The sequence below is a fragment of the Apteryx mantelli genome, chromosome 10 (assembly GCF_036417845.1).
Source record: "Apteryx mantelli isolate bAptMan1 chromosome 10, bAptMan1.hap1, whole genome shotgun sequence".
Lineage (NCBI taxonomy): Eukaryota > Metazoa > Chordata > Aves > Apterygiformes > Apterygidae > Apteryx > Apteryx mantelli.
The window spans coordinates 1501400-1525007 of record NC_089987.1 but is presented as its reverse complement, the minus strand read 5'-3'; the positions used below and the strand labels follow the sequence as shown (position 1 = coordinate 1525007).

General features: G+C 69.8%; 3 protein-coding genes across 4 annotated transcripts in view; all 3 read left to right on the top strand.

The window, feature by feature from the left end:
• The first annotated feature begins 1847 nt into the window (after positions 1–1847).
• Positions 1848–7932, top strand: CDH3 (cadherin 3). 2 transcript variants are annotated; one of them, XM_067302324.1, is made up of 15 exons: positions 1848–2001; positions 3808–3992; positions 4077–4223; positions 4430–4585; positions 4662–4806; positions 4897–5072; positions 5162–5290; positions 5547–5732; positions 5811–6055; positions 6149–6291; positions 6437–6661; positions 6735–6953; positions 7042–7175; positions 7276–7422; positions 7502–7932. In XM_067302324.1, the coding sequence occupies exons 1-15, from the start codon at positions 1878–1880 to the stop codon at positions 7712–7714; spliced, it is 2574 nt and encodes an 857-aa protein (XP_067158425.1). In that variant the 5' UTR covers positions 1848–1877; the 3' UTR covers positions 7715–7932. The 2 variants fall into 2 exon arrangements, with proteins under 2 accessions (XP_067158425.1, XP_067158424.1); XM_067302323.1 differs by having other exon boundaries at positions 5547–6055.
• A 1135-nt stretch (positions 7933–9067) lies between these two features.
• CDH1 (cadherin 1) lies at positions 9068–19230 on the top strand. Its single transcript, XM_067302325.1, has 16 exons — positions 9068–9170; positions 9268–9382; positions 13789–14012; positions 14191–14322; positions 14424–14579; positions 14656–14800; positions 14950–15116; positions 15484–15612; positions 15750–15935; positions 16027–16271; positions 16488–16630; positions 16748–16972; positions 17122–17343; positions 17429–17559; positions 17766–17909; positions 18001–19230. The coding sequence occupies exons 1-16, from the start codon at positions 9111–9113 to the stop codon at positions 18211–18213; spliced, it is 2637 nt and encodes an 878-aa protein (XP_067158426.1). The 5' UTR covers positions 9068–9110; the 3' UTR covers positions 18214–19230.
• A 1707-nt stretch (positions 19231–20937) lies between these two features.
• Positions 20938–23608, top strand: part of TANGO6 (transport and golgi organization 6 homolog) — a 41886-nt gene continuing 39215 nt past the window's right edge. Inside the window, exons 1-2 of the mRNA XM_067302321.1 lie at positions 20938–21603; positions 22289–22405. Coding sequence (XP_067158422.1) covers positions 20938–21603; positions 22289–22405 — 783 coding nt within the window. The remainder of the gene's footprint in view (positions 21604–22288; positions 22406–23608) is intronic.

Here is a 23608-nt window from a genome sequence, read left to right as displayed (position 1 = left end):
GGAGCTGAGGCCCATGGCAGGGGCTGAGGCCCATAGCAGGTGCTGAGGACCCTAGCAGGGGCTGAGGACCACAGCAGAGGTGCTGAGGACCATAGCAGGGGCTGAGGCCCATAGCAGGGGATGAGGCCCATAGCAGGGGGGCCGAGGACCATGGCAGGGGCTGAGGCCCATAGCAGGGGGGCCGAGGACCATGGCAGGGGCTGAGGACCATAGCAGGGGCTGAGGACCCTAGCAGGAGAGCTGAGGACCATAGCAGGGGAGCTGAGGACCATAGCAGGAGCTGAGGACCATAGCAGGGGCTGAGGACCATAGCAGGGGATGAAGACCCTAGCAGGGGAGCTGAGGCCCATAGCAGGAGCTGAGGACCATAGCAGGGGATGAGGATCCTAGCAGGGGATGAGGACTCTAGCAGGGGATGAGGACCCTAGCAGGAGCTGAGGACCATAGCAGGGGCTGAGGACCCCAGCAGGGGATGAGGACCCCAGCAGGGGCTGAGGCCCATAGCAGGGGTCCCCCTACCCAGCCAGGGCGCCACAGCATGGTGCCAGCCCAGCTGCCCCACCAGCCCCAGGCCTGTCTGCAGGGGCCCATCCATGGGGTGCCCACCCACTAGTACCTGTCCACGGGGAGCTCATCCATGGGTGCCCATCCACAAGTGCCCGTCTGTGGGTGCCCACCCATGGGGACCCATCCGTGGGGTGCCCATCTGCAGGGGCACATCTCCGGGTGCCCGCCCGTGGGTGCCCATCTGCGAGTGCCCGTCTCGGGGTGCCCATCTGCAGGGGCACATCCGTGGGGTGCCCATCTGTGGGTGCCCATCCGCGGGGGCACATCCGTGGGGTGCCCGCCCGTGGGGTGCCCGCGGCGGACGTCGGGGCTCAGCCCCGGCGGGGACGGCGGCCCGAGGGCAGAGCCGGGGCAGCGGCCGCCCCCGCGCTCCCCGACGGCACCGCCTGCGCCGCCGGCTTCGCTTTCTGTTTTTTATCGCCGCGCGCGCGGAGGAGGAGGAGGAGGAGGAGGAGGGAAGCGGCCGGCAACGCCCCGGCTCCCTCCCGCCGGCGCCGCCACGGCGACCGCGGACACGCGGGGACGCTCGTCCGCGGCCGCCACCGCTGTCCGGTGCCCCCCGGGGGGGGGGGCAAAGCTGCGGCAGGCGGCGGCTGCGCCCCCGCCCCGGCGAGGCTGCGGCCCCGGGGGGGTCCCGAGGGGTGCACCGGGGGGGGGGGAGGGGGGGTTGCTGCCGTCCCGGGGAACCGGGGCCCGGGGGGCGGGAGGGGGGGACCGCAGCCCTGAGAGCCCCCCGGGGCGGCCCCGGCCCCGGGCTGCCCTGCCGGGACGGGGCGGGGGGGACACGTCGCACCTGGCCCCGCGCACGGGGGGGGGGGGGCGTGATGCAGGGAGGTGATGGGGGGCACGGATGCACCTGGGGGGGGGGTTCCCGGAGGTCCGGGGGTGATGCTCGGGGGGGCGCCCGGGGGTGCCGGGAGCTTTCCTCGGCTCACGGAGGTACCGGCTCGGTGCTCGGGGGGGGGCGCCCGGAGGGGCCGGCGGTGCCCGGGCAACATCCGGGGGGGGGGGGGTGGGGAGGGGGGCGCGAGGAAGCACCGGGGGTGCCCGGGGGAGCGCACGGGGGTGCCGGAGGGGTACCGGGGGCTCCGCTCCGTGGTACCGGGGGGTTCCCCGGGGCCGCTGGGAGGTGCCCGGCGGTTCCCGGAAGGTACCGGGGGGGCGTCCGGGAGGTGCCCGGGGGCCGGGGCGGGCCGGGGCGGTACCTGCCCCGCCGCGGCCTCACCTGGAGCGGCGCGTTAAAGGCGGCGGGCGGGGCGCGGCGGGGCGGGACGGGCGCACCGAGCGGCGGCGGAGGAGGCGGACGGGCCATGCGGGGGCCGCGCGGCGGGCTCGGCCCGCTCCTCTTGCTGCTACCGGCGGCCGCCGCGCTCGCCGCCGCCCCCGGGGACCCCCCGGGACTCGCCGCGGCGCCCGGCGCCCACCTGCGCCGAGGTAAGCGCGGCCCGGCGGGGCCGCACCGGGGGGCGGGGGGGAACCGGGGCCGGCTGTGGGGCTGGGGCCGGGGGGGCCCTTTCCCCGCCGTGGGGCTGCGCTGCGCCCCCCTGCCCGGGCTGGGGGGTCGGCCGTGCCCCACGGGCTGTGCGGCTGGGGGCTGGCTGTGCCCCCCCGGGTTGGGGGGCTGCGCTGGGGGATCGGCCCTTTCCGGGCTGCGGGGCACGCTCTGCCCCACCGGATTGCGGGGCTGTGCCGTGGGGCTGGTCCTGGCCGTGGGGTGGGGCTGGTTTGCCCCCCTGGGTTGGGGGATGGGCCGTGGGGCTGGCCGGACCCCTGTGTTATGGGGCTGGGCAGTGGGGTCAGCCCTTTCCAGGCTCTTGTGCCCCCCTGCGACCATGGGGCTGGCCCCGGCCCTGGCCAGGGGCTGGCTGAGCCCCCCCGCGCCGTGGGGCTGCGCCGTGGGGCCCGTCCCCTCCAGGCTGCAGAGCCGGCCGTGCCCCCCCCCCCCCCCCCCCCCCGCGCCGTGGGGCTGCGCGCTGCCCCGAGGCCAAGTCTTCGGGCCCAGCCTGCGGTTCGCCGCTCCGGTGCCGGCGCATCCCGGCGCTGGCGGCCCCCGGCCCGGCCCGGTGCGGGGCCCCGGGGCGCCGGACCGGGAGCGGGGGACAGCGGCGGAGACGGGGCGGGAGCTCCGGGGGCGCCGCGGGGTCCGGCCGGGCTGCGAACCGAGGCGGGAGCGCGGTCGCGGCGGGGACTCGCCTCCCGCGCGGCTCCTGCTGCCGGTGCCGGCGGGGCCCCGGGGCGCGGCGAGGCGCCGCCGGTTCCCTGCCCGCGGGCTCCCGCGGGAGCCGGCGCTCGCCTAATGGCTGCGGAGCGCTAAAAGCACTCGGCGGTGAGTGCTCGGGGCGAGCCGGGGGGGGGGGAGGCCCTGACCTCGGGCGGCCTCGGCCGTCGGGCGCCGCGGGGAGCGGCGGGGGCGAGGCGCCGGGCTGCTCCGTGGGCTCTGCCCGGGGATCCCTCGGGACAGGGGCGTTGCGGGGCCGCAGAGAGGTGCGGACCCGGCCCCGCCGCTCGCCCCCTCGTCCCAGACCGGCTCCCTGCCGGGCTCCCTTCCCCTGCTCGGCTCCGGCCCGGGCAGCCTCTCCGGTGGCTGCCGACGGGGCCGGTTTATCGCCGCTAATCCGCTAATCCCGCGGCGCGGGGGTGCGGCGGGGGCCCGGGAGCCCGAGGGCGAAACGCGGAGGGGCGGGAGCGGGGCAGGGCCCGGGAATTCCCGACATCGGCAAAACAAAGCCGGGCGCCGGGGGCTGCTCGGGGGCTGCTCCCGGCCCCGGCGATTAGCGTCAGCCCGGTCTCCCTCCCTCCCGCGGCCGGGCCGGCTCTAATGCGGATCACGAGGGCTCGGCAGGGCTGGCCGGCAGCCGGGAGCGCGTGGGAGCCGCGAGGAACTGGCCCGGAGCCCCGCGGAGATGCCGCGGGCCAGGCAAGCGGGCGGCTCAGGGGTCTGCTGCGCCCCTTCCCCGGCAGCTCCCGGGCCGGAGACCCGGGGTGACACCGGACCCAGGTGTCCGGGGAAGGCCAGGGCTGGGCTAGCAGCCCTGCGGCTCTGGCCACCACGGGAGCCAGCTCACCCAGCCAGGCGCACTTATCCGTTGCCCCCCAGCTCTCCAGTCCCCTCCAAACGGGGACTTGCTTGTGCCCGTTCAGGGCCGGCTGCAGCTCACACTGGGCTGGGAGGCGCTCGGCGCAGCGGGTCGCGTCCCGCTCCGTGGTGCCCGGCCAGGCCTGACCCCTGCCGTCTTGCAGGGAGCTTCGGAGACCAGCCGGTGCAGCATGAGACAGAGGACCTCGGCTTCGGGGTGCTGGCAGACGGGCCAGTGGGGGCGAGACACCCCGCGCGGCTGCCCTGGCAGATGTCCCGCCTGCCCCGGGATGCCGCCAGCCAGCCCGGCTCTGCCCTGCTCCCCGTGCGCAGCGGGTGCTGCCCACAGGTATTGCCCCCGGCGTCCGGAACCCCTGCCCTGCACAGGCGCCCTGCGCACTCCGGACCTCACCCGGACTCGCCTTCCCTGCAGGAAGCTGGTGCAGGACCCGGGGCCGACGTGCTGGTGCTCCCCGACGGGCCCCACTCTCCTCTGAGGAGACGGAAGAGGGACTGGGTGATCCCTCCCATCAAGGTTCCTGAAAATGAGAGGGGTCCATTCCCCAAAAAGCTGGTTCAGGTATGGAGGGCATCTGTCTGGGAAGGGGGTCCTGAGCTTTGGGTACAGATACGTGCATCAAGGGCACAGCAAGATGCTGGCTGCGGCCATCACCCTTGCATCGGGGCAGGGGGTCCCGAGCTTTGGGTACAGATACGTGCATTGAGGGTGCAACAAGATGCTGCCTGCGCCCATCCCCCTTGCATCGAGGCTGCATCTCCCCCCAGATCAAATCGAACCGGGACAGAGAGACAAAGATCTTCTACAGCATCACGGGGCAGGGGGCGGACACCCCCCCCGAGGGCGTCTTCACCATTGAGAAGGAGACGGGCTGGATGAAGGTGACGCAGCCGCTGGACCGGGAGCACATAGACAAGTACCACGTAGGTGGTGGCCGGGGGGACGCTGGGCACCGCACGGGCCGGCGCCATGGGGCCGCTCACCCCTGCGTCCCCGCAGCTCTTCTCCCACGCCGTGTCCGAGAACGGGAAGCCCGTGGAGGAGCCCATGGAGATCATCGTGACGGTGACGGACCAGAACGACAACAAGCCCCAGTTCACCCAGGAGGTGTTCAGGGGCTCGGTGCCGGAGGGCGCTTTGCCAGGTAGGGGCCGGGCCGCGGCACCCCGGGGACCGTCCCGCTGGGGGACGTGGGTGCCCGTCCCCCCCTGACGAGGGTGCCGCGTCCCTCCAGGCACCCCCGTGATGCGCGTGAACGCCACGGACGCCGACGACGCCGTGGAGACCTACAACGGCGTCATCGCCTACTCCATCCTCAGCCAGGAGCCGCAGGAGCCCCACCGCCAGATGTTCACCATCAACAGGGCCACAGGCACCATCAGCGTCATCGCCAGCGGGCTGGACCGTGAGGTGGGCGCTGGGGGCGCCGCGGGGCTCGGGGAGCCGTGCTGGCTGCTGTGGGGCTGACGGCATCCGTCTGTCTGTCTGCCCGCCCGCAGCGCGTGCGGGAGTACACGCTGACCGTGCAGGCGGCCGACCTGGACGGCGACGGGCTGACCACCACAGCGCTGGCCATCATCGAGATCTCCGATGTCAATGACAACGCCCCCGAATTTGACCCCAAAACGGTAACTCGGAGCCCCAGCACTGGAGCAGGACCCTTGTCTCCGCGGGCCAGGGGACCAGCCTCGTGCACGGGTGGATCAGGCTCGTGCACGGCGGGGACCGGCCTCGTGCACAGCGGTGGGGGTGGTGGATCAGGCTCGTGCACGCTGCAGACGTGGCTCCGTGCCGGGCGGTCGCTCCGGGTGCAGAGTGGGCTGGTGCAAGGACCACGGGCCAGGGCCGTGGCACCCGGGCTCTTACCACTGCCCAACCCCGCAGTACGCAGCGGCTGTGCCGGAGAACGAGGCTGGGCGGGAGGTGGCCCGGCTGGCCGTGACGGACCTGGACGAGCCGGACACGCCGGCATGGCGCGCTGTCTACTCCATCGTGCGCGGCAACGAGGGAGGCGCCTTCGCCATCGCCACGGACCCCGCCAGCAACGAGGGCGTCCTCAGGACCGCCGAGGTGCGTGTCGGTGCCGGGCCCCCCGCGGCCTCCCGCAGCCGCCCGGGGCCGGGTGACGATGCCCGTCCCCTCTCGCAGGGTCTGGACTATGAGGCCAAGAGGCAGTTCGTGCTGCACGTGGCGGTGGCCAACGAGGCGCCCTTCGCCGTGAAGCTGCCCACGGCCATGGCCACGGTGGAGGTCAGCGTGGAGGACGTCAACGAGGCGCCCGCCTTCGAGCCGCCGACGCGGGCGGCCCAGGTGCCGGAGGACGTGCCGCTGGGGCACACCATCGCCGCCTACACGGCCCGCGACCCCGACCGCGCGCAGGCCCAGAGGATCAAGTGAGCGAAGCAGCACCGGGATGGAGGAGGGGGGGGGGCGAGGGCAGCGCAGCCCCTGCCCCGTCCCCCCCACGGCGCTGTCTCCCTGCGCAGGTACCTGATGGCGAACGACCCGGCAGGCTGGCTGGAGGTGCACCAGGAGAGCGGGCTGGTCACGGCGCGCGCCCCCCTCGACCGCGAGTCCCCCTTCACCAGGAATGGCACCTACGTAGCCGTGCTGCTGGCCGTGGACGACGGTGAGCCTGCTGCACAGCACCCTTGCTCCCGGGGGGGCTGGTCAATGTGCTGTGCCTGCATCCCGGCTGGAATAAGCCCGGATCCACCCCGCGCGGTCCGGGGGGTCCCCGGCCAGCCCCCCTGCAGCGTCGCTCCTCCCCGCAGGCGCGCCGCCGGCCACGGGCACCGGCACCCTGCTCCTCACCCTGCTCGACGTGAACGACCACGGCCCCGAGCCCGAGCCCCGGGACATCGTCGTCTGCAACCGCAGCCCCCAGCCCCAGGTGCTCGCCATCGTCGACCGGGACCTGCCCCCCAACACGGCGCCCTTCCGCGCCGAGCTGGCCCACGGCTCGGCGGACAGCTGGGCCGCCGAAGTCAGCGGCGACGGTGAGGCTGGGGCTGGGTGCGCGCGGGGCGCTGCCGGTCCACGTCCGGCGCCGCCTGACCCTCTCTCCCGCAGACGCCGTGACGCTGCGGCTGACGGCGCCGCTGGAGCAGGCGCTCTACAGCGTCTACCTGCGGCTCTTCGACGCCCGGGGCAAGGACCAGCTCACCGTGGTGGCGGCCCGAGTGTGCGACTGCGAGGGGCACGCCGAGAGCTGCGGCGCCGCGCCGCGACCCGCCGCCGCCGCCCTGCCCCTGCTCCTGGCGGCCCTGGGCGCCGTGCTGGCCTTGCTGCGTGAGCGTGGGGCGCCGCGGGGCTCCGGGGGGGGGGGGGGGGCCGTGTTGGGCGCAGGCGCCCCGCTCACCCGCCTCCTCTCCTGCAGTGCTGCTGCTGCTGCTGCTGCTGCTCGTGGCGCGGAGGAGGAAGGCGGCGAAGGAGCCGCTGCTGCTGCCTGAGGACGACACACGGGACAACGTGTTTTACTACGGCGAGGAGGGCGGCGGCGAGGAGGACCAGGTGGGTGCACGGCATCCCCGAGGGGGGCGGTTTTGGGGGGGGGGGGCCCTGCCCTGCCCTGCCCTGCCGCGGTCCGGCCTGACGCCGCATCCCCGCGCAGGACTACGACCTGAGCCAGCTGCACCGCGGGCTGGACGCCCGCCCCGAGGTCATCATCCGCAACGACGTGGCCCCCCCGCCCGCGGCGGCCCCCCAGTACCGGCCCCGGCCCGCCAACCCCGATGAGATCGGCAACTTCATCGACGAGGTGAGCCCCCGTGCCCGCAGCCCCCCCGTGCCCACGGCCACGCCGGGCCCCAGCCCACGTCGCCCCTCTCCGCCCCCAGAACCTGAAGGCGGCCGACACGGACCCCACGGCCCCCCCCTACGACTCACTGCTGGTGTTCGACTACGAGGGCAGCGGCTCGGAGGTCACCTCGCTCAGCTCCCTCAACTCCTCCGCCTCCGACCGCGACCAGGACTACGACTACCTCAACGAGTGGGGCAGCCGCTTCAAGAAGCTGGCGGACCTCTACGGCGGTGGCGAGGAGGACGACTAGAGCCCCCCGCCGCCCCCCCTGCCGCCGCAGCGTGGCCGTGCCTTGGGGCCGGGGCCGCCGGCTGCCCCCCCCCCACCTGCTGAAGTGTCCTTGCCTTCCTCCCCTGGATTTTTTTCCTTTTTTGTTTTTTAACGTATGGAATAAAGCGTAGTGTGATGCTAGGCGCGGGGTGAGCGGGTTACGGTGTAACTTTTAAATAAAGGATGTGTTTTTTTAGACCCCCCCCGGCTCGGCGTGGCTGCGTGCTCTCGGCGCCGTCCTCGCGGGCTGCCGTTTACTGCCCTGCTGTTTGCTCCGGCTCGGCCGGACTTTGTCCCCGGCTCGCCAGAGGCGGGGAGAGCTGCCAGCTGGGGCAGCCACCCCTCCGGCACCGCAGCCATCCCCCCTCGCCCCCCTCCCCTGCGGCAGGGCCCGGCCCCACCAGCGGGGACCTGGGGTGAGCGGTGGCACTGTGGCCACCGGGGGGGGGGGGGGTCCCACGTCCTGCCCCGGATGGGCACTGGCACAGCCTGCTCCCACCACCCTCCCAGGGCTTTCCGGGGTGCCCACAACCTCCCGGGGCATCCTTGGACCACCAAAAGTGCCCTCAGCCCCACCAGGGCCCCACGGACCTGCTAAGGCACTCATGGATTTCCTAGTGCGTCCATGGACCTTCCGGGGTACCCACACCTCTGGGCTTCCTAGGGCACCCACCAGCCTCCCTAGGTCCCCATGGTCCTCTTGGGGCATCTTTGGACCACTAAAAGTGCCCTCAGACCTCCCGGGGCCCCATGGATCTCCCAGGATTTCTCATGATACCCATGAACCAGCCAGGGCATCCTTGGACCTCCCAAGGAACCCACAAACCTCCCAGGGTACCCACAGACCTTGAAGAGCCCCACAGACCTCCCAGGGCACCCGGCTGACTCCCAAAGCACCCCGGGACCTTGAAAAGCACCCACAAACTTCCCAGGGCACCCGCAGGTTTCACAGGACACCTGCAAACCTGCCCAGGCGACCTTGGGCCACCCAACCTCCCCCCCGACCTCTTGGGGCCCCCGCAGGCCCTCGGAGAGCTCTCACCCCTCTCCCGGGGCACCCGGCGCCTCCCAAAGCCCTCCGAGGGCACCCAGGGACCTCGCGAAGCGCCCGGACCCGCACCGCGGCGGTGCAGCGCCGAGCACCGCGCCGGGGGGGCCGGGGCGGGGCGGCGCCGCCTCCCGTCGGGGCCGGCACCTGCGGGGCGGGACGGGGCGGGCCGGCACCGGACCCACCTGCCGCTCCGGGGCTGCAGCGCTCCGCTCCGCTCCGCCACCGGCTCCCGCTCCGGATCCCGCTCCCGCTCCCGCTCCGCCGCCGGCCCCCAGCGACCCCCGGTCCCGGTCCCCCCTCCCCCCCCCCGAGCTCAGCCCGCACCATGGGGTCGCGGCAGGGCTGCCCGGCCCCGCTGAGCCTCCTGCTGCTGCTGCTGCTCCAGGTGAGGGGTCCGGGGATGGGACGGGATGGGACAGGACGGGACGGGCGGCAGGTGAGAGGCAGCGGGCGAGGGCTGATATCCCTCTCCTTCGCGGCAGGCCGGGAGCTGGCGGTGCGACGAGGCAGGACCCTGCCAGCCTGGCTTCGCCGCCCGGACCTTCGCCTTCACCGTGCCCTGGGACAGCGTGGAGGTGGGCAGGACGCTGGGCCGAGGTAAGGCGCGAGGACAGGCCGGCGGGAGCACGGAGCCGTAGCCATGCGGACGGGCTCTGTTCACGGCTCCGGGGGCGGTGAGCGGCATGGAGCCATGGCCATGCGGATGGGCTCTGTCCATGGCTCCAAAGGTGGTGAGCAGCACGGAGCCGTGGCCATGCGGATGGGCTCCATGCACAGCTCCGTGGGTGGCAAGGGGCACGGAGCCGTGGCCATGCAGATGGGCTCCGTGCTTGGCTCCGAGGGCGGTGAGGGGCACAGAGCCGTGGCTGCGTGTTCGGGTGCCCAGTGCAGCACCAGCAGTGGCAACGCACGGCTGCGCATGGCTCCACGGCAGCGATGGGGACGGAGCTGTGGCTGCGTGTCCGGATGCTCGCGCGGTGCCAACGGTGGCAGAGCACGGCTGTGTGTGGCTCCATGGCAGCAATGGGGACAGAGCCGCAGCCGTGTGTCCAGACGCTTGCGCGGTGGCGATGCACGGCTCCGCAGTGGCAATGGGGACAGAGCCAGCCGTGCCGGGGGAGCGCGGGCGCCGGGTGCTCCGCCGGCACGCAAGCGTTAAGGCGCCCAGAAACCAGGCGGCTGCCCTTTCGCCGGGAGCGCCGGGGCGGCGGGCGCTGACTCAGGCGCCGCAGACCTGTCGGGGCGGGCAGGCCTGGGCGTGGGGCTGTGCCGGGACTTGCGCCGTGGGGCTCCCGCGGCGGTGCAGCGCCGAGCTCCGCTCCTGGCGGCCGCTCGGGTTTCGCGGGGGCGAACCCTGCATTTGGCCGCCCCCAGAGCCGCAGCGACGTGGTCGCTGCCCCGCGCGGCGGTGTGGCCGCGCAGCTCCCCACAGCCCCCCGGCCCTGCCCCGGCGTGCGTGGGAGGCTGCGGAGATGTCGGCATCCCGGCTGTGCCGACACGAAATACCTGTTCCGGCAGGGCAGGCGCCCGGGGCTCGCCGGGGCGGTGGGTGCGCTCGCGTCAGCCCCTGCACGCAAGCGTCTTTAAAGACCCCGAGGCTCTTCCCCTCCCGGCACCGAGGCCGTGTGCCGTCGGGCGCTGGGGGCCCCGGGAGCTGCGGGGTGGCCGTGCAGCGCCGTGTGCCGGTGGGTTTGCTCCGGGTAATGGTTGACGGTGGCACCAGGGGGGTGCGAAGCCTTGCCCGGCATGCTGCGGGGGCTCCCCAAGTGCCCTCGGCGTGGGCGGCTGGGGCTTGGTGCTGGGGCCGGACCCTGCACCATGCCTAGCGCATTCCAGGCTCGTCAGCTTTGTGGCTGATCATTAACGAAGCCGCTCGGCTCGAGCGGTCCGTGTCGGTCAGGGCTGTGCCCGATACCAGGCAACCTGCGGCCACGTGGCCCCATCGTGCCCTGCCGAGCTGGCCCGGGTCCCAGAGCTGCGGCCAGCCGGAAAGTCCCCACTTCCCGGCACTGGCACTTCCAGGAGAGGCACGTGGGAGGCGAGGAGGGAAAGCTCCTGCGGCTGCAGCAGTGCCCGGCGGTGCCGCCGGCGGACAGCGAGCCCTCCGTGCTGCCCAGTGCTTCAAAGGCCTGGCCAGCGGGGTGGGCTGACGAGCTGGCCTGTAATTAGGCTGATTAGCTGAGCATCGTGTTTTCCCTCAGACAGGTCCGGATTGGCCCGGCTCAGGCGAACACCTGCGCTGGGGACGCGGCCGGGGGCCTTCCCCGGCCCTTCTCGGCGGGTGCAACGAGCTGCGCTGAGCGCGGCTGGCGCGGCCGGCCAGGCGCGTCCTTGGCTCGCAGCCTCCCCCAGGGCTTTCCCACGGGCCCAGGGCTCTGTGGAGCCGCCGCAAAGGCCTGGCGCAGGAAGAGGCAATTTCCCCTGCGTTAATGCAGGCAGTAAAAGCTGCCCAGCGCATTAGTGCCCGGCGGGTGCCAGCGCTGCTGCCCGCATCGTGCCGCGCCGTGCCGCAGCGCTGCGGCCGCCTTCGGGGTTCAGGGCCCCAGGAAAGCTCCCGCCGGCCTTGGGAGCGCTCCCGGCTGCGCCCGCTCCTGAGTCAGCCCCGGGAGGGTGAAACCTCGAAAGTCTGAAGTCAGGGCGAAACTCAGGGTGACGTCAGCCGGGTGCAACCTGCTCGGCGCACCTTGGCACCCCGGCGCGGTGCGCTGGACCTTGCGCAACCCTGGGCAGCGGGGCTGGGCGGCGGAGGCAGCACACAGACGCCCGGGGCAGTGGTGTCCGGCCACGCGAGTGGCTCAGCCCGGCCCCGGCAAGGTGCCCTTGGCCGTGCCGCCGGCGGAAGCGGGAAGCACGCGGTGCTTTGCCCAGGGCCCGCGTCCCCGTGCCCCTGTCTCCCACGCAGGGGAGCGCAGTGCTGGCCCGGGATGGTGGGCATGGGTCGGGCATTGCTGCCCGTGGGCCGGGGGGAAGCCCTGTCCTGGCACAACCCGGGTGGGGGGGTTGGCGGGATTTGGCTATCCAAGCCCCGTGGGTCATGGGCAAAGCATGAGGAGCTGGGAACGGGTGGTTGCACACCTCATCGCCCCGGTGCTGGAGCCCCCACGCTCCCCGCGCCCTGCCGGGGCGGTGCTGCTGCGGCGGGCCCCGCGCCCCCGCGGGCATTGGGCTGCCAGAGAGTTTTCTTCCAGCGAGGAGCTGGAAAAACAGGTTGTGCGCACGGCCGGGGTGGGAAGGGGGGCCGCGCGGGTGCTGTGCGCTGCGTGCTCACCGCAGCCAGCTGGTGCTGGGCCAGGTCGTGGGTGCTGAGCACTGTGCGCTCGCTGCATGCAGCCAGTGTGGTGCTGGGTGCCGGGTGCTGAGCACTGTGCACTCGCTGCATGCAGCCAGTGTGGTGCTGGGTGCTGAGCACTGTGCACTTGTTGTGTGCAGCCGGCGTGGGGCCGGGTGCTGAGCACTGTGCACTCGCTGCATGCAGCCGGTGCGGGGCCAGGTGCCGGGTGCTGAGCACTGTGCACTCGCTGCATGCAGCCAGTGCGGGGCCGGGTGCCGGGTGCTGAGCACTGTGCACTTGCTGCATGCAGCTGGTGCGGGGCCAGGTGCCGGGTGCTGAGCACTGTGCACTCGCTGCATGCAGCCGGTGCGGGGCCTGGTGTTGAGCACTGTGCACTCGCTGCATGCAGCCAGTGTGGTGCTGGGTGCCAGGTGCTGAGCACGGTGCTCTCGCTGCATGCAGCCGGTTCAGGGCCGGGTGCTGAGCACGGTGCTCTTGCTGCCTGTGGGCTCCCCCTGCCCCGGGGACCCCTGGCCTGGCCAGCTCTGCCCTGCCCCGGGGGCCGGCAGCGGCCAGGGCACCGCGGCAGGGGCGGCTTGCCCCGTCCCCGCTCCCGTCCCCGCGCCTGCCGCCGCATTCCTGGGCTGCCGGGCGGCTGACGTCGCCGCGCGGTGCCGTGCAGGCGGGACAGGCCCCGGCAGCGACGGCGCGGTTGCGCAGGGTGCTGCAGGCGGCAGGCGCGGGGTGCCGGGGCCGTGCGGGCCGTGCCGGCGGGGCAGCCCCGCCGCGGCGCTGGGCGGCTCGAGTGAAGCACGGCCGGACAAAGGGCGTTTGTTCGGGGAGCCGCGGGCAGCGCGTCCCTGCCTCATGTGATGCCGGCCGAGCGCCGGCACGGGCGTCTCCGGCTGGGAAGTGCTGCTGGGGCGCGCGGGTGCCTGCGCCCCGCGGAGCTGAGCGGAGCCGGGGTACGGCGAACGCCAGACCCGGCGCAGCGGGCGCAGGGGCTTCATCCGCCCTGGCCCGTCGGGGATCTGGTGTCCCCAGGGAGCCCCCGGTGCCTGTCGCCCGCTCTCCCGTCCCCTCCGTGCGGGGTGATGTGTCCCTGGGCTGCCCCCGCTGCGCAGTGACCCCCACGTGGTCTCCAGCCACCCGCCTGCAGCGCAGCTGCGCGGGTCCGGCTCGGCACCCACGGGGCAGCCCTGGCCCTGGCCGACCGCTGGCGTGGCTGGGTGCCAGCGCAGGTGCCAGGGAAGGTGGCCTTGTTTTTATTTGAAAAGGAGCCGGAGCACCAGCACCCTCTGCCCGCTGCTGGGGGCACGGCCGCGAGGTGCCACGCGCGGGGTGGCCGTGCACGGGGACGGGCCGTGCCCAGGGCCGTGCCGGGCATGGTGTGATAGAGCGGGGATGTGCTGCGCGCAGGGATCTGCTGTGCCTGGTGCCACGCAGCGGGGATGTGCTGTGCACAGGGATGTGCCGTGCATGATGCCGCACAACAGGGATGCGCGGGGATGTGCCGAAAGGGCAGGGATGCGCTGTGCGCGGGGATGTGCCGCAGGGATGCAGTGCGCAGAGCGCCCCGTGGCCGTGGGCAGGCAGGGACGCCACGGCACGGCCGGGCTGCGCTGCGCTCAGTCCTGCCGCAGGCACGGCAGCGATGCACCATGCGTGGCGCTGCACCGTGGGGTGCTCGGCCTCGGCGGGGCTTCCTGCCCACCCGCTCTCCTCTCCGCAGTGAGATTCACGGACTGTGCCAGGCAGCAGCGGGCAGCGTTCATCGCGGACGACACGCGCTTCCGGGTGCGCGCGGACGGCGTCGTCTCGGCGAAACGGCCCCTGCAGCTGCACAGGCGTGAAATCGCCTTCTCCGTCCACGCCTGGGATGCGGCGGGCAGGAAGCACTCGGCCCGGGTTACCCTCAGCAGACGGAGGCGGCACCACCACCACCAGCACCCCCCGGTAAAGCGCCGCCCCAGCCCTGCTCCCAGGGCGCCCCTCGCCCTGCCCTGTCCCGGGGAAGAGGGCGCAAACGGCTCGGCAAGGCCCCGCGGGTGCCGGGCTGGGTTCAGCGGGCGCCTCCAGGCTCTCTGCCCTCCCGTACGCGCCGTGGCCCTGAGATGAGCTCCTCTCCCCGCAGGATGCGGCGCCCAGAGTGCTGGCCTTCCCCGAGCCCGGCCACGGCCTCCGGAGGCGGAAGAGGGATTGGGTCATCCCGCCCATCAACTGCCCGGAGAACGAGCGGGGGCCCTTCCCCAAGAAGCTGGTGCAGGTATGTGGCACCTCGCTCCCCGCGCGGCCCTTGGCTGCTCCGCGCGGAGCGGCGTCTCGGAGCAGGGAGCCCCTCTAACCGCCCCCTCCGCCCACCGCCAGATCAAATCCAACAAGGACAAGGAGACCAAGGTTTTCTACAGCATCACGGGGCAGGGGGCGGACAGCCCCCCCGTGCGCGTCTTCACCATCGAGCGAGAGACGGGGTGGCTGGAGGTGACGAAGCCGCTGGACAGGGAGGATATCAGCAGATACATCGTGAGTCGGGTGCCGGGGTGCCGGGGCGGGACGCGGCCCCGGGTCCCGGCCGCGGCTCTGACCACGCGCCTTGCAGCTCTTCTCCCATGCCGTGTCGGCCAACGGGCAGCCCGTGGAGGACCCCATGGAGATCGTCATCACGGTGACGGACCAGAACGACAACCGGCCCGTGTTCACCCAGCAGGTCTTCATCGGCTATATTGAGGAGGGCGCGAAGCCGGGTACGTGGGCTGCGCAGTGGGGACTGGTGAGATGTGGGGCCCTGCAGCCCAGCTGGGCAGGACATGTGGAGATGTGAGCTGGAGCTGTGCAGACACCTGGCAGGGTTTGCCCTGCAAGTGAAACCTCTTCTGCTTGTCCCTGCGCCCAGGTACCTCCGTGATGACGGTGAATGCCACAGATGCAGATGACGGGGTGAACGTGGACAACGGCATCATCAACTACTCCATCCTCAGCCAGGAGCCACCGCACCAGATGTTCACCATCGACCCAGAGAAAGGCATTATCAGCGTCATCGCCACAGGGCTGGACAGGGAGGTGGGCGCCCACACCGTGTCCCGTGGGCCTGCACGGCAGCTCCATGCGGCACACCTGGGGAGGCAGTGGGGTTTGCTGCAGGGAGCTGGGGGACACTGGAGCTCTGGGATATGGTCAGTTTGGGGACACATTATCACTGTGTCACCATCCCCTGCTTTGGGGGTGTCTGGGGCCCCGAGTCCAGCGGGGGTCTGCGCTGGGGATGTTGCAGAGGGACCCCAGCCAGGGGATGTTGGAAAGCACGCCAGCAGGGACAGCCATGGCCAGAGAAGGGTGGAAGAGCAGGCAGGCGAGACCGGCACAGAGAAGGGTCTATGGGGACGGCTGCACTCATCCCTGCCCTAACCACGCTGATTTTGGCTTGCAGAGCACTCCCAACTACACGCTGATCATCCAGGCAGCGGACCAGGAGGGCAAGGGCCTGACCACCACGGCTACGGCCATTATCGAAGTCACTGACGCCAACGACAACACTCCCATCTTCGACCCCACCATGGTACCTGTCCCATCTACCCACGCTGGCTCCTGCGGGGACTATGGGGCACCTGGCTCCCTGGGCCACCAGGGCACAAACCCCACTGCCACGGGCACCTGGGACCACACAGGTGACCGGGCCTGTCTCTTCTTTTGCAGTACGAGGGGACGGTGGAGGAGAATAAGGCAGGGGTGGTAGTGGCCCGGCTGAAGGTGAAGGACCTGGACGTGCAGGGGTCCCCTGCCTGGCGAGCTGTCTACTACATCAAGAGCGGGGACCAGGACTATGACTTCAGCATCACCACTGACCCCAAAACCAATGATGGCATCCTCAGAACTGCCAAGGTGGGTCATGCCACCGCATGGCTGCCCTGGGATAGATGTCCTCTCTGTAGGATCCGGGGTAACACCAGTGCTTCTCTCCTGTCTCACCCAGGGCCTGGATTATGAGGTGAAGAACCGGTATGAGCTTGTGGTGGGGGTGAGCAACGAAGTCCCGTTGACCGTGTCCCTCGCCACCTCCACGGCCAACGTCTTGGTGATAGTCAGAGACGTGAATGAAGCCCCCATCTTCATGCCCCCTGTCAAGAGGGTGGAGGTGTCGGAGGATTTGCCGGTGGGGCAGGAGGTCACGTCCTACACGGCCCAGGACCCGGACAAGGATCAGAGGCAGAAAATCACGTGAGTATGGGGACCCTGCGCACCAGCTGGGGGTTGCGCTGTTCCCAGGCAGGGGGAAAGCCAATGCGCCCCGGCATGCAGGGCTGTGGGCCCAGCGCCGGAGCAGCATGGGTGCCCATGGGCTGGGCTGCTCCTGCTGCGCCACGAGTCCGTCCCGGCTGCCGGAGGGGGGACAGTGGGGCCAAGTCCCCCTCGCTCACCCCGCGCTCACCCCAGGTACCGGATGGGCAACGACCCCGCGGGGTGGCTGGCCATCAACCCTGAGACCGGCATCGTCAGCACCACCCGGGCCCTGGACCGGGAGTCGGCGCACACCCTGAACAGCACCTACAAGGCCATCGTGCTGGCCGTGGACAACGGTAAGGCGCGCGCCCTCCCTTGCACCGTGGGGCACGTCCCGCCAGGCGTGGGGGCTCCCAGACACCCCCGGGGCTGCCGTCCTGCCCAGGGGCCCCGCTGAAGCCTGCTCTCCGCAGGGGCGCCGGACGCCACCGGCACGGGGACGCTGCTCCTCGTCCTGCAGGACGTGAACGACAACGGGCCTACGCCAGAGCCCCGTTTCTTTGACATCTGCAACCGGCAGCCCGAGGAGCAGATGCTGACCATCGTGGATAAGGACCTGCCGCCCAACACCTACCCCTTCCAGGCGGGGCTGGAGCATGGCTCCGGCACCAACTGGACCGTCAGGTTGACTGGCCAAGGTAGGTGCCATGGGGACATGCCGAACAAGGGCAGGTCCCAGCTGGAAGAGCAAGCGCTAGGTAGGGGCATCCCGGGGAGCTCGGCACCAAGGGTGTCCCCCACCCCGGGACCCTGGGCCTGGCTCCCAGCCCCGTCTCTCCTGCCTCAGACGGGCTGGTCCTCAAGCTGGTGAAAGAGCTGGAGCCGGGGGAGTACAGCATCTTCCTGAAGCTGACGGACGGGCAGGGCAAGGCGCAGGTGACCTTGGTCAAAGCCCAGGTGTGCGAGTGCGAAGGGGCGGCCAAGAACTGCGAGCGGCGGGCGTATGTCGCCGGCGGGCTGGGCGTCCCCGCCATCCTGGGCATCCTGGGGGGCATCCTGGCACTGCTGAGTGAGTATGGAGTGGCGGGAGATGGGCCGGAGGGGACGGGGATGGGGACGGGACCACCCTGACGCCGCTGGCCTGCTCCCCACAGTCCTGCTGCTGCTGCTGCTGCTCTTCGTCAAGAGGAGGAAGGTGGTGAAGGAGCCGCTGCTGCCGCCCGAGGACGACATGCGGGACAACGTGTACCACTACGACGAGGAGGGTGGCGGTGAGGAGGACCAGGTGGGTCAGGCGCGTTGTGGGCTGTGCCCCGTTGCTCCCTCTGCCACGGCCGTGATGGGTGTTCAGGGTGCGCGAGGTCCCCATGGACCTGCTCGTCCCCCCGGCTCCCTGCCTGCCTCGGCGGTGGCCCCAACCTCCCCTGCCCGGGGAGGGTCTCGCTGGTGGCCCGTCATCCCCTCACGTCCCCCCGCCGCATCCCCGCGCAGGACTATGACCTGAGCCAGCTGCACCGCGGGCTGGACGCCCGCCCTGAGGTCATCCGCAACGATGTGGAACCCCCGCTGATGGCAGCACCCCAGTACCGGCCCCGGCCCGCCAACCCTGACGAGATCGGCAACTTCATTGACGAGGTGAGCCCCCGTGCCCACGTCCCCCCCCGTGCCTGCGGCCCCCCCACGGCCACGCCGGACTCCAGCCCATGTCACCCCTCTCCGCCCCCAGAACCTGAAGGCGGCCGACACGGACCCCACGGCCCCCCCCTACGACTCGCTGCTGGTGTTCGACTACGAGGGCAGCGGCTCGGAGGCCACCTCGCTCAGCTCCCTCAACTCCTCCGCCTCCGACCGCGACCAGGACTACGACTACCTCAACGAGTGGGGCAGCCGCTTCAAGAAGCTGGCGGACCTCTACGGTGGCGGTGAAGAGGATGACTAGAGCCCCCCCGCCGCCCCCGGCTCGGGCGGCCGCCGCAGCTCATGTCATTTCAGCCCCTCGGACTCAGGCCGGCACGCCTGCCCTGCCCCGGCTGCGGGGCGGGCAGCCGAAATCCCCTCGGACACCCCTCGGACCCGTCATCTGCGTCCCCCTTCTTCAGTGCAGGGAAAGCTCAGGGTGGTGGGTTAGCAGGGCTGGAGGGGAATCTGGGAACTTCCAGCCGCTGCCTCCCACCCCGGTGGTCCCCACGGTGGTCCCCACAGTGGTCCCCGTGGTGGCCCAGGGTCTCCAGCTGGGGGACGCGCTCAGCCTCACGAAATCGTGGTTGCACCAGGCTTTGCTTTGGGACCTGCCCTGACATCAGCCCGGCGTCCTCCCGGCTCGGACGTAGAAGACGCGGCCTCGCCCCATGCATTCGTGTGCACAAACTTGCTCTCCACATCGTTTTACTCATTTCCCTTCCGCCGCAGCGGCTGGCCCGTGGGCTGCGCCGGCCTTCCTGCCCCGTGGGGCTCCCAGCCCCCATTTCAGGTCCCGAAATTGCCGCTGCGCTGGTGACTGGCCACGCTCGGCCCGCCGGGGCGCGCGCCAGGGAAGTGTGACGGTCCCAGTGCAGCCGGACATTGTGCCTTTGTGTGAGACTGCTTGTGCGTGTGCTGCAGCGGGGAGAGGTGATCCATAATACGCAGCCTAATGATGCGCCATTCTCGTTACGGGATGTATGATAGAGAATTATATTTGATATGGGAGTTACAGGCAGATTTCTATTTTTCTGTATACCAGATTACAATATTATTTCCTTCTGTGTTGTGAAATGTGTAATTGTGCAGCTGATAATAGACGCTTTTGAAAATCCAGTGGCTTTACTGCAATTCTAAACTGTGTTTAACTGTCATTATATTTTGTACTTTTTATTATGGGAAAAGGGGTTGATGCAGATTAGACCAGCAATGGTCTAGTGTTAATTTGATCATCTGTTTTTATATAAAATTGAAAGAATAAATTGTTTTAAGAAAACCAAGAGCCCTTTTCTTGTGTGCTTAGCTCTGCTAGTTTCACCACCCCTGTCCATGCTCTGGAGCCCTAGAGAGGCTGTGGTTGAACAACCCTTCCCTTGCAGTGGCCTCTACCAGCAAGAGTAAAGGGCTCATCCAGCCATGCAGGTGGGTGGGAGGGAGACAGAGCAATGCCCAGGCACGCGTGTTCTCAGCACCAGGGACTGCGAGGAGGGCTGGATGGAGCAAATAGCTGGGGCATGGTTTTAGCTTGCTCCCGAATCCTTCCAGGAAGAAGGTGCGGAAGACTGCATAAAAACAGGGCTTTGTGGTGCGGTGTCTTATCGTGGCGGCTGCACCCTGTGTGCTCAGTGACTGGCACCGTGCCCTGCCCTGCTGACCCACACAGGCGAAGTGAAACAGCAGCAGCAGCAAGGCAGTGAGTAAGAGACAGATCACGGATGTTTGCCCAACGCTGGTAATTGCTCTGACCTCCCTTTAACAGCCTTGCCTTGTAAGGAAATAAAACCCCCAAATTACATGCCCCACAGTGCCTGCGTGCTTTTCCACATGCAGCAGCCTAGGAGGTAGGCAAAGGCATCCTGGTGGCAGTGCTAGACACGCAAGGTGCTAATGTACAAGCTTTGCAATGCCGTTGTTATCTGTTTATCCCTAAATTAGTGTCTGGCCATGGCACTAAGAGCAGGTTGTAACTCCCTGCCTTGCCCACCTTCCCCACATGCTGATTGGGATAGTGCTAGGTGTTTGGGCTGTCCTTTCACCGACAAGACTGCTGGCTTCTCCTTTCCCGAAGTCGCTGACTTCTGCTGGATACAGGCTGGAGCCTCACAGCCCGGACAAGCCTTGGCGTGGAGGAGCCCCGTGTCCCTGGTGGCTGCATCTCCCCAGGCATCGCAGCCCCATCTGCTGCCACCCGCTGCTGAGATTTGGTAGCGATTGCTCCGGTCAGCGCGGGCGGGTTATTCCTCGCCTCTGTCTGCAGGAAGAAATGCTGATAGGCAGGGATTTTTTTTTCCTGAAATACCTGGCTTGCTGGCGTGGTTGGTACTGTTGGCACCTGTGACCGGTGGGATCAGAGACACCCACACCGCAAGCCTGTCATTTAGCCACCCCGACGGGCAAGAGGGAGCTGGCTAGGCTGGTCAGGGGACAGCTGTGTCCTAAGCGTGCCCTGCTGCAAAGAAGACAAACCCAAGCCTGTAGTGGGTGAGACTGCTGCTAGCAGTGCGGGGGAGGCCGAGCCCGGGGTGCTGCAGCGCTGCGCAGGGGCAGGAGGGAGGCGAGGGGGCGGCCTGCCCGCACCACTGCGGTAGGACCCACAGCACACGCCAGCCGGAAGAGGGAGGATGGACAGTTTGTGTGATCTCATCCCCGGTGAGCTCTGAGCACACCCCAGGCTGTGGGGACAAGGAGTGAGCAGCCATGGCCCGCGTGGGGAGGGCGATGGATGCAGTCAGGCCATGGCCCAAGATGGCGCCGGCCCGTCACCCCAGAGCGTCAGGGGAGCGGGCCCGACCCTCCCAAAATGGCGGCGGGCACCCGCCGCGCTCCCCCCAAGATGGCGGCGGGCTCGACCAGGCTCCTCCCCACCCACGGACTCTCAAGATGGCGGCGAGCTCCACCCCACTCCTCCCCGCGGCGTCGCCCCTCCCAAGATGGCGGCGGGCCCCGCCGCGCCCCTCCCTCCCCCTCGGCCGCGGCCCCCAAGATGGCGGCGGGCGCGCCGCCGCAGCACAGCAAGATGGCGGCGGGCGTGGAAGTGGAGCGGGTGGTGGAGGCGTTGGAACTGCTGCTGCGGCAGCCCGCGGGGGCCAGTGAGCGGGGCGACGGCGGTGGCGGCGACGACGACAAGGACGGCTGGGCGCCGGAGACGCTGCGGAGCAACGTGGCGGCGCTGGAGGAGCGGCTGCGGCGGGAGCCGGGCTGGGCGGCGCTGCGCGGCCTGCGCGCCGCCGTGCTGGCCCGGGCGCCGGGACTGGGCGACGCGGCCGAGCCTGCGGCCGAGCCGCGCTGGGCCGCCGCCGCCGCCGCGCTGGCGCTGCTGCTGTGCCTGCAGGAGCGGCTGGCGCAGCCGCCCGCCGCCGCCGCCCCCCGGCCCGGCGCCGCGCCGCCGCCCGCCGCCGACACGCTGAGCGCGGCGCAGGCGCGGGCCGTGCGGCGGGCGCTGCGGGCCGCCGTGGCGCTGGGGCTGGGGCCTTGGCTGCCGCCCGGCGCGGCGCCCCGCCGCCACGGCCCGCGCCTCCTGGCCGCCGCCGCCGCCCTGGCCCGCCTGGCGCCGCACCCGGCGCTGGGCGCCCCGCTGCTCGCCCGCCACCTCGGGCCGCTGCTCGCCGCCCTCTGCCTGCTGGGCCACGGCCCCCCCGCGCACACCCAGGTCCGTGGCCGCCTCGCCTCGCGCAGTCTGGGCGGAAAAAAACCCTTTTTGCGGCACGCCGCGGCCTAGCTTTGCCGCAGGAGCGCCGTCCATGCCAGACTGCCCCACGGCCAAAAATCACAGCTCCGCACCTTGCACCCATCCTCGGGGGCCACCCCGCTCCCCCCGGGGAAGGTGCTCGCCGCTGCCGGCCTTGGCCGAGCCCCCCCAGGGGCACTGCGAGTGGGCAGCACGGAGCGGATTTGTCCCGAGTTGCCCAACGCTGGGTGGAAATAGCCACCTGCTGGGACGGGGATTTGTCCTAAATTGCCCAATGCTAGGTGGAAATAGCCACCTGCTGGGATGGGGATTTGTCCTAAATTGCCCAATGCTAGGTGGAAATAGCCACCTGCTGGGACGGGGATTTGTCCTAAATTGCCCAATGTTAGGTGGAAATAGCCGCCTGCTGCACCCTGGGGCAGTGCTGCGGTGGGGCCGCGGCCGGCGCTGGGCTCCTGCCCCCTCCGAAGCGGCTGGCTCCCGCCTGGCTGCTCGTTAGAGCCAGAAAACGCTGTTTCACCTAGAGTTTGGGCTGGAGAGCTGGTGAGATGCCCGGGGGACGCCAGCACCCTGCCATCCTCCCCGGCTGCGGCGCCCCTTCCCCGCATCAGGCCCGCCTGACGACCTCGGGGTCCCTCTGTTTCAGGGCGTTTCGGAAGAGGAGCGAGCCCAGTGCAGGGAGACCTTGCGGCAGGTCCTGGATCGCGTCTACCAGCCCCTGGCCGTGCAGGAGCTGCTCATCCTCCAGGGCGGATCCAAGCAGGTACCGGGGCTGCAGGGGAACCCGCACCCGCTGCGAGAGCGCTGGCTGCTGAGCCCTGCTGGTCCTCTCCTCTCCGCACCTCGGAGGGACAGCGGTGAAATGCTGTGTGCTGGGTTCAGCTGGAGACAGGCAGAAGGACACACAGCATCTGTTTAGATGCTTTTTCATCCCAAAGATTCTGTGTTATTTGTACTCGGACTGTGGACTAGGAATTAATTTATTTTGGTAAAATAGAGCAGGCAGCTGGAAGGGTGCTTTAAGCGTGTCCTTGCTGTCAGGTGCCATCAGGTGATGGTGGTGTCTCAGCTCAGGTGAATCCAACAGTCTTACCATTGCAGTGTGTGCACGCTATGCGTTGCAGCATCCTGCGAGTGGATTTCCTACTGTCCTGGGAATTTTCTTATAGCGTAAAGCCAGTTTGGTGCAGTACAGCTTGCTCTCTGGATGCCGCATGAATACCTGGAACCCATTGGGTGTGCGTTGGTCGCTCCTCAGCGGCAGAAGGCCAGGGACCCCTGTGCTGGAGCTCTGCGTGTGTGCGAACTCGGGGACTCTCATCGCAGCAAGTGCAGCCTCGGCTGAGCAGTTGCATCTGTTTTGCCTGGCCTAGCACAGTGCCTTCTGCTTCATAACTTCCCTATTTTCACTTGACAGAGAGTCACTGTTAAGTCTCCAGGGCTAAGTGGTGCTCACTTGATGCTGACAGATTTTTTGTGGCTGCCTTTTCAAAGGCTGCCTTGTGGCAGTGGGAAGTAGGTGACCTCTGCAAAGACTAACATTGCTTTTGGAAGGTCTCTGGGAAAAGGACTGCTTCCCAGCTTTGGACGCGCACGTCCATCTGCTGCGGTGCAGTTCCAGCTCACGGCTTGGGGTCGGGTCAGCCGGGAGCTGCTGGTTGCACACAGGGTAGCTCAGGCTGACGGTCAGGGCAGCTCTCCGCAGCTGCGGCTGTGCTGGTCTGACTGGTTGGCTGGAATCGAAGGTGATTCCCAAGCAGGTGGGACATGGGGGACGGCCACCTCGTTTGGAGACTGTCCCATAGGGCTGGTAGATCCGAGCTGCAGCTCGTTGTCACTTCGCACTGCCACTGTAAAGGCGGGCAGCTGCACTCACTGAGCACTTCCTCTGCTCCCCCTGGAGCTCTGGGATAAAAGCAACATGAAAGAGCAGCGTGCTGCAGAGCTCTAGGCACCAAATCTCATT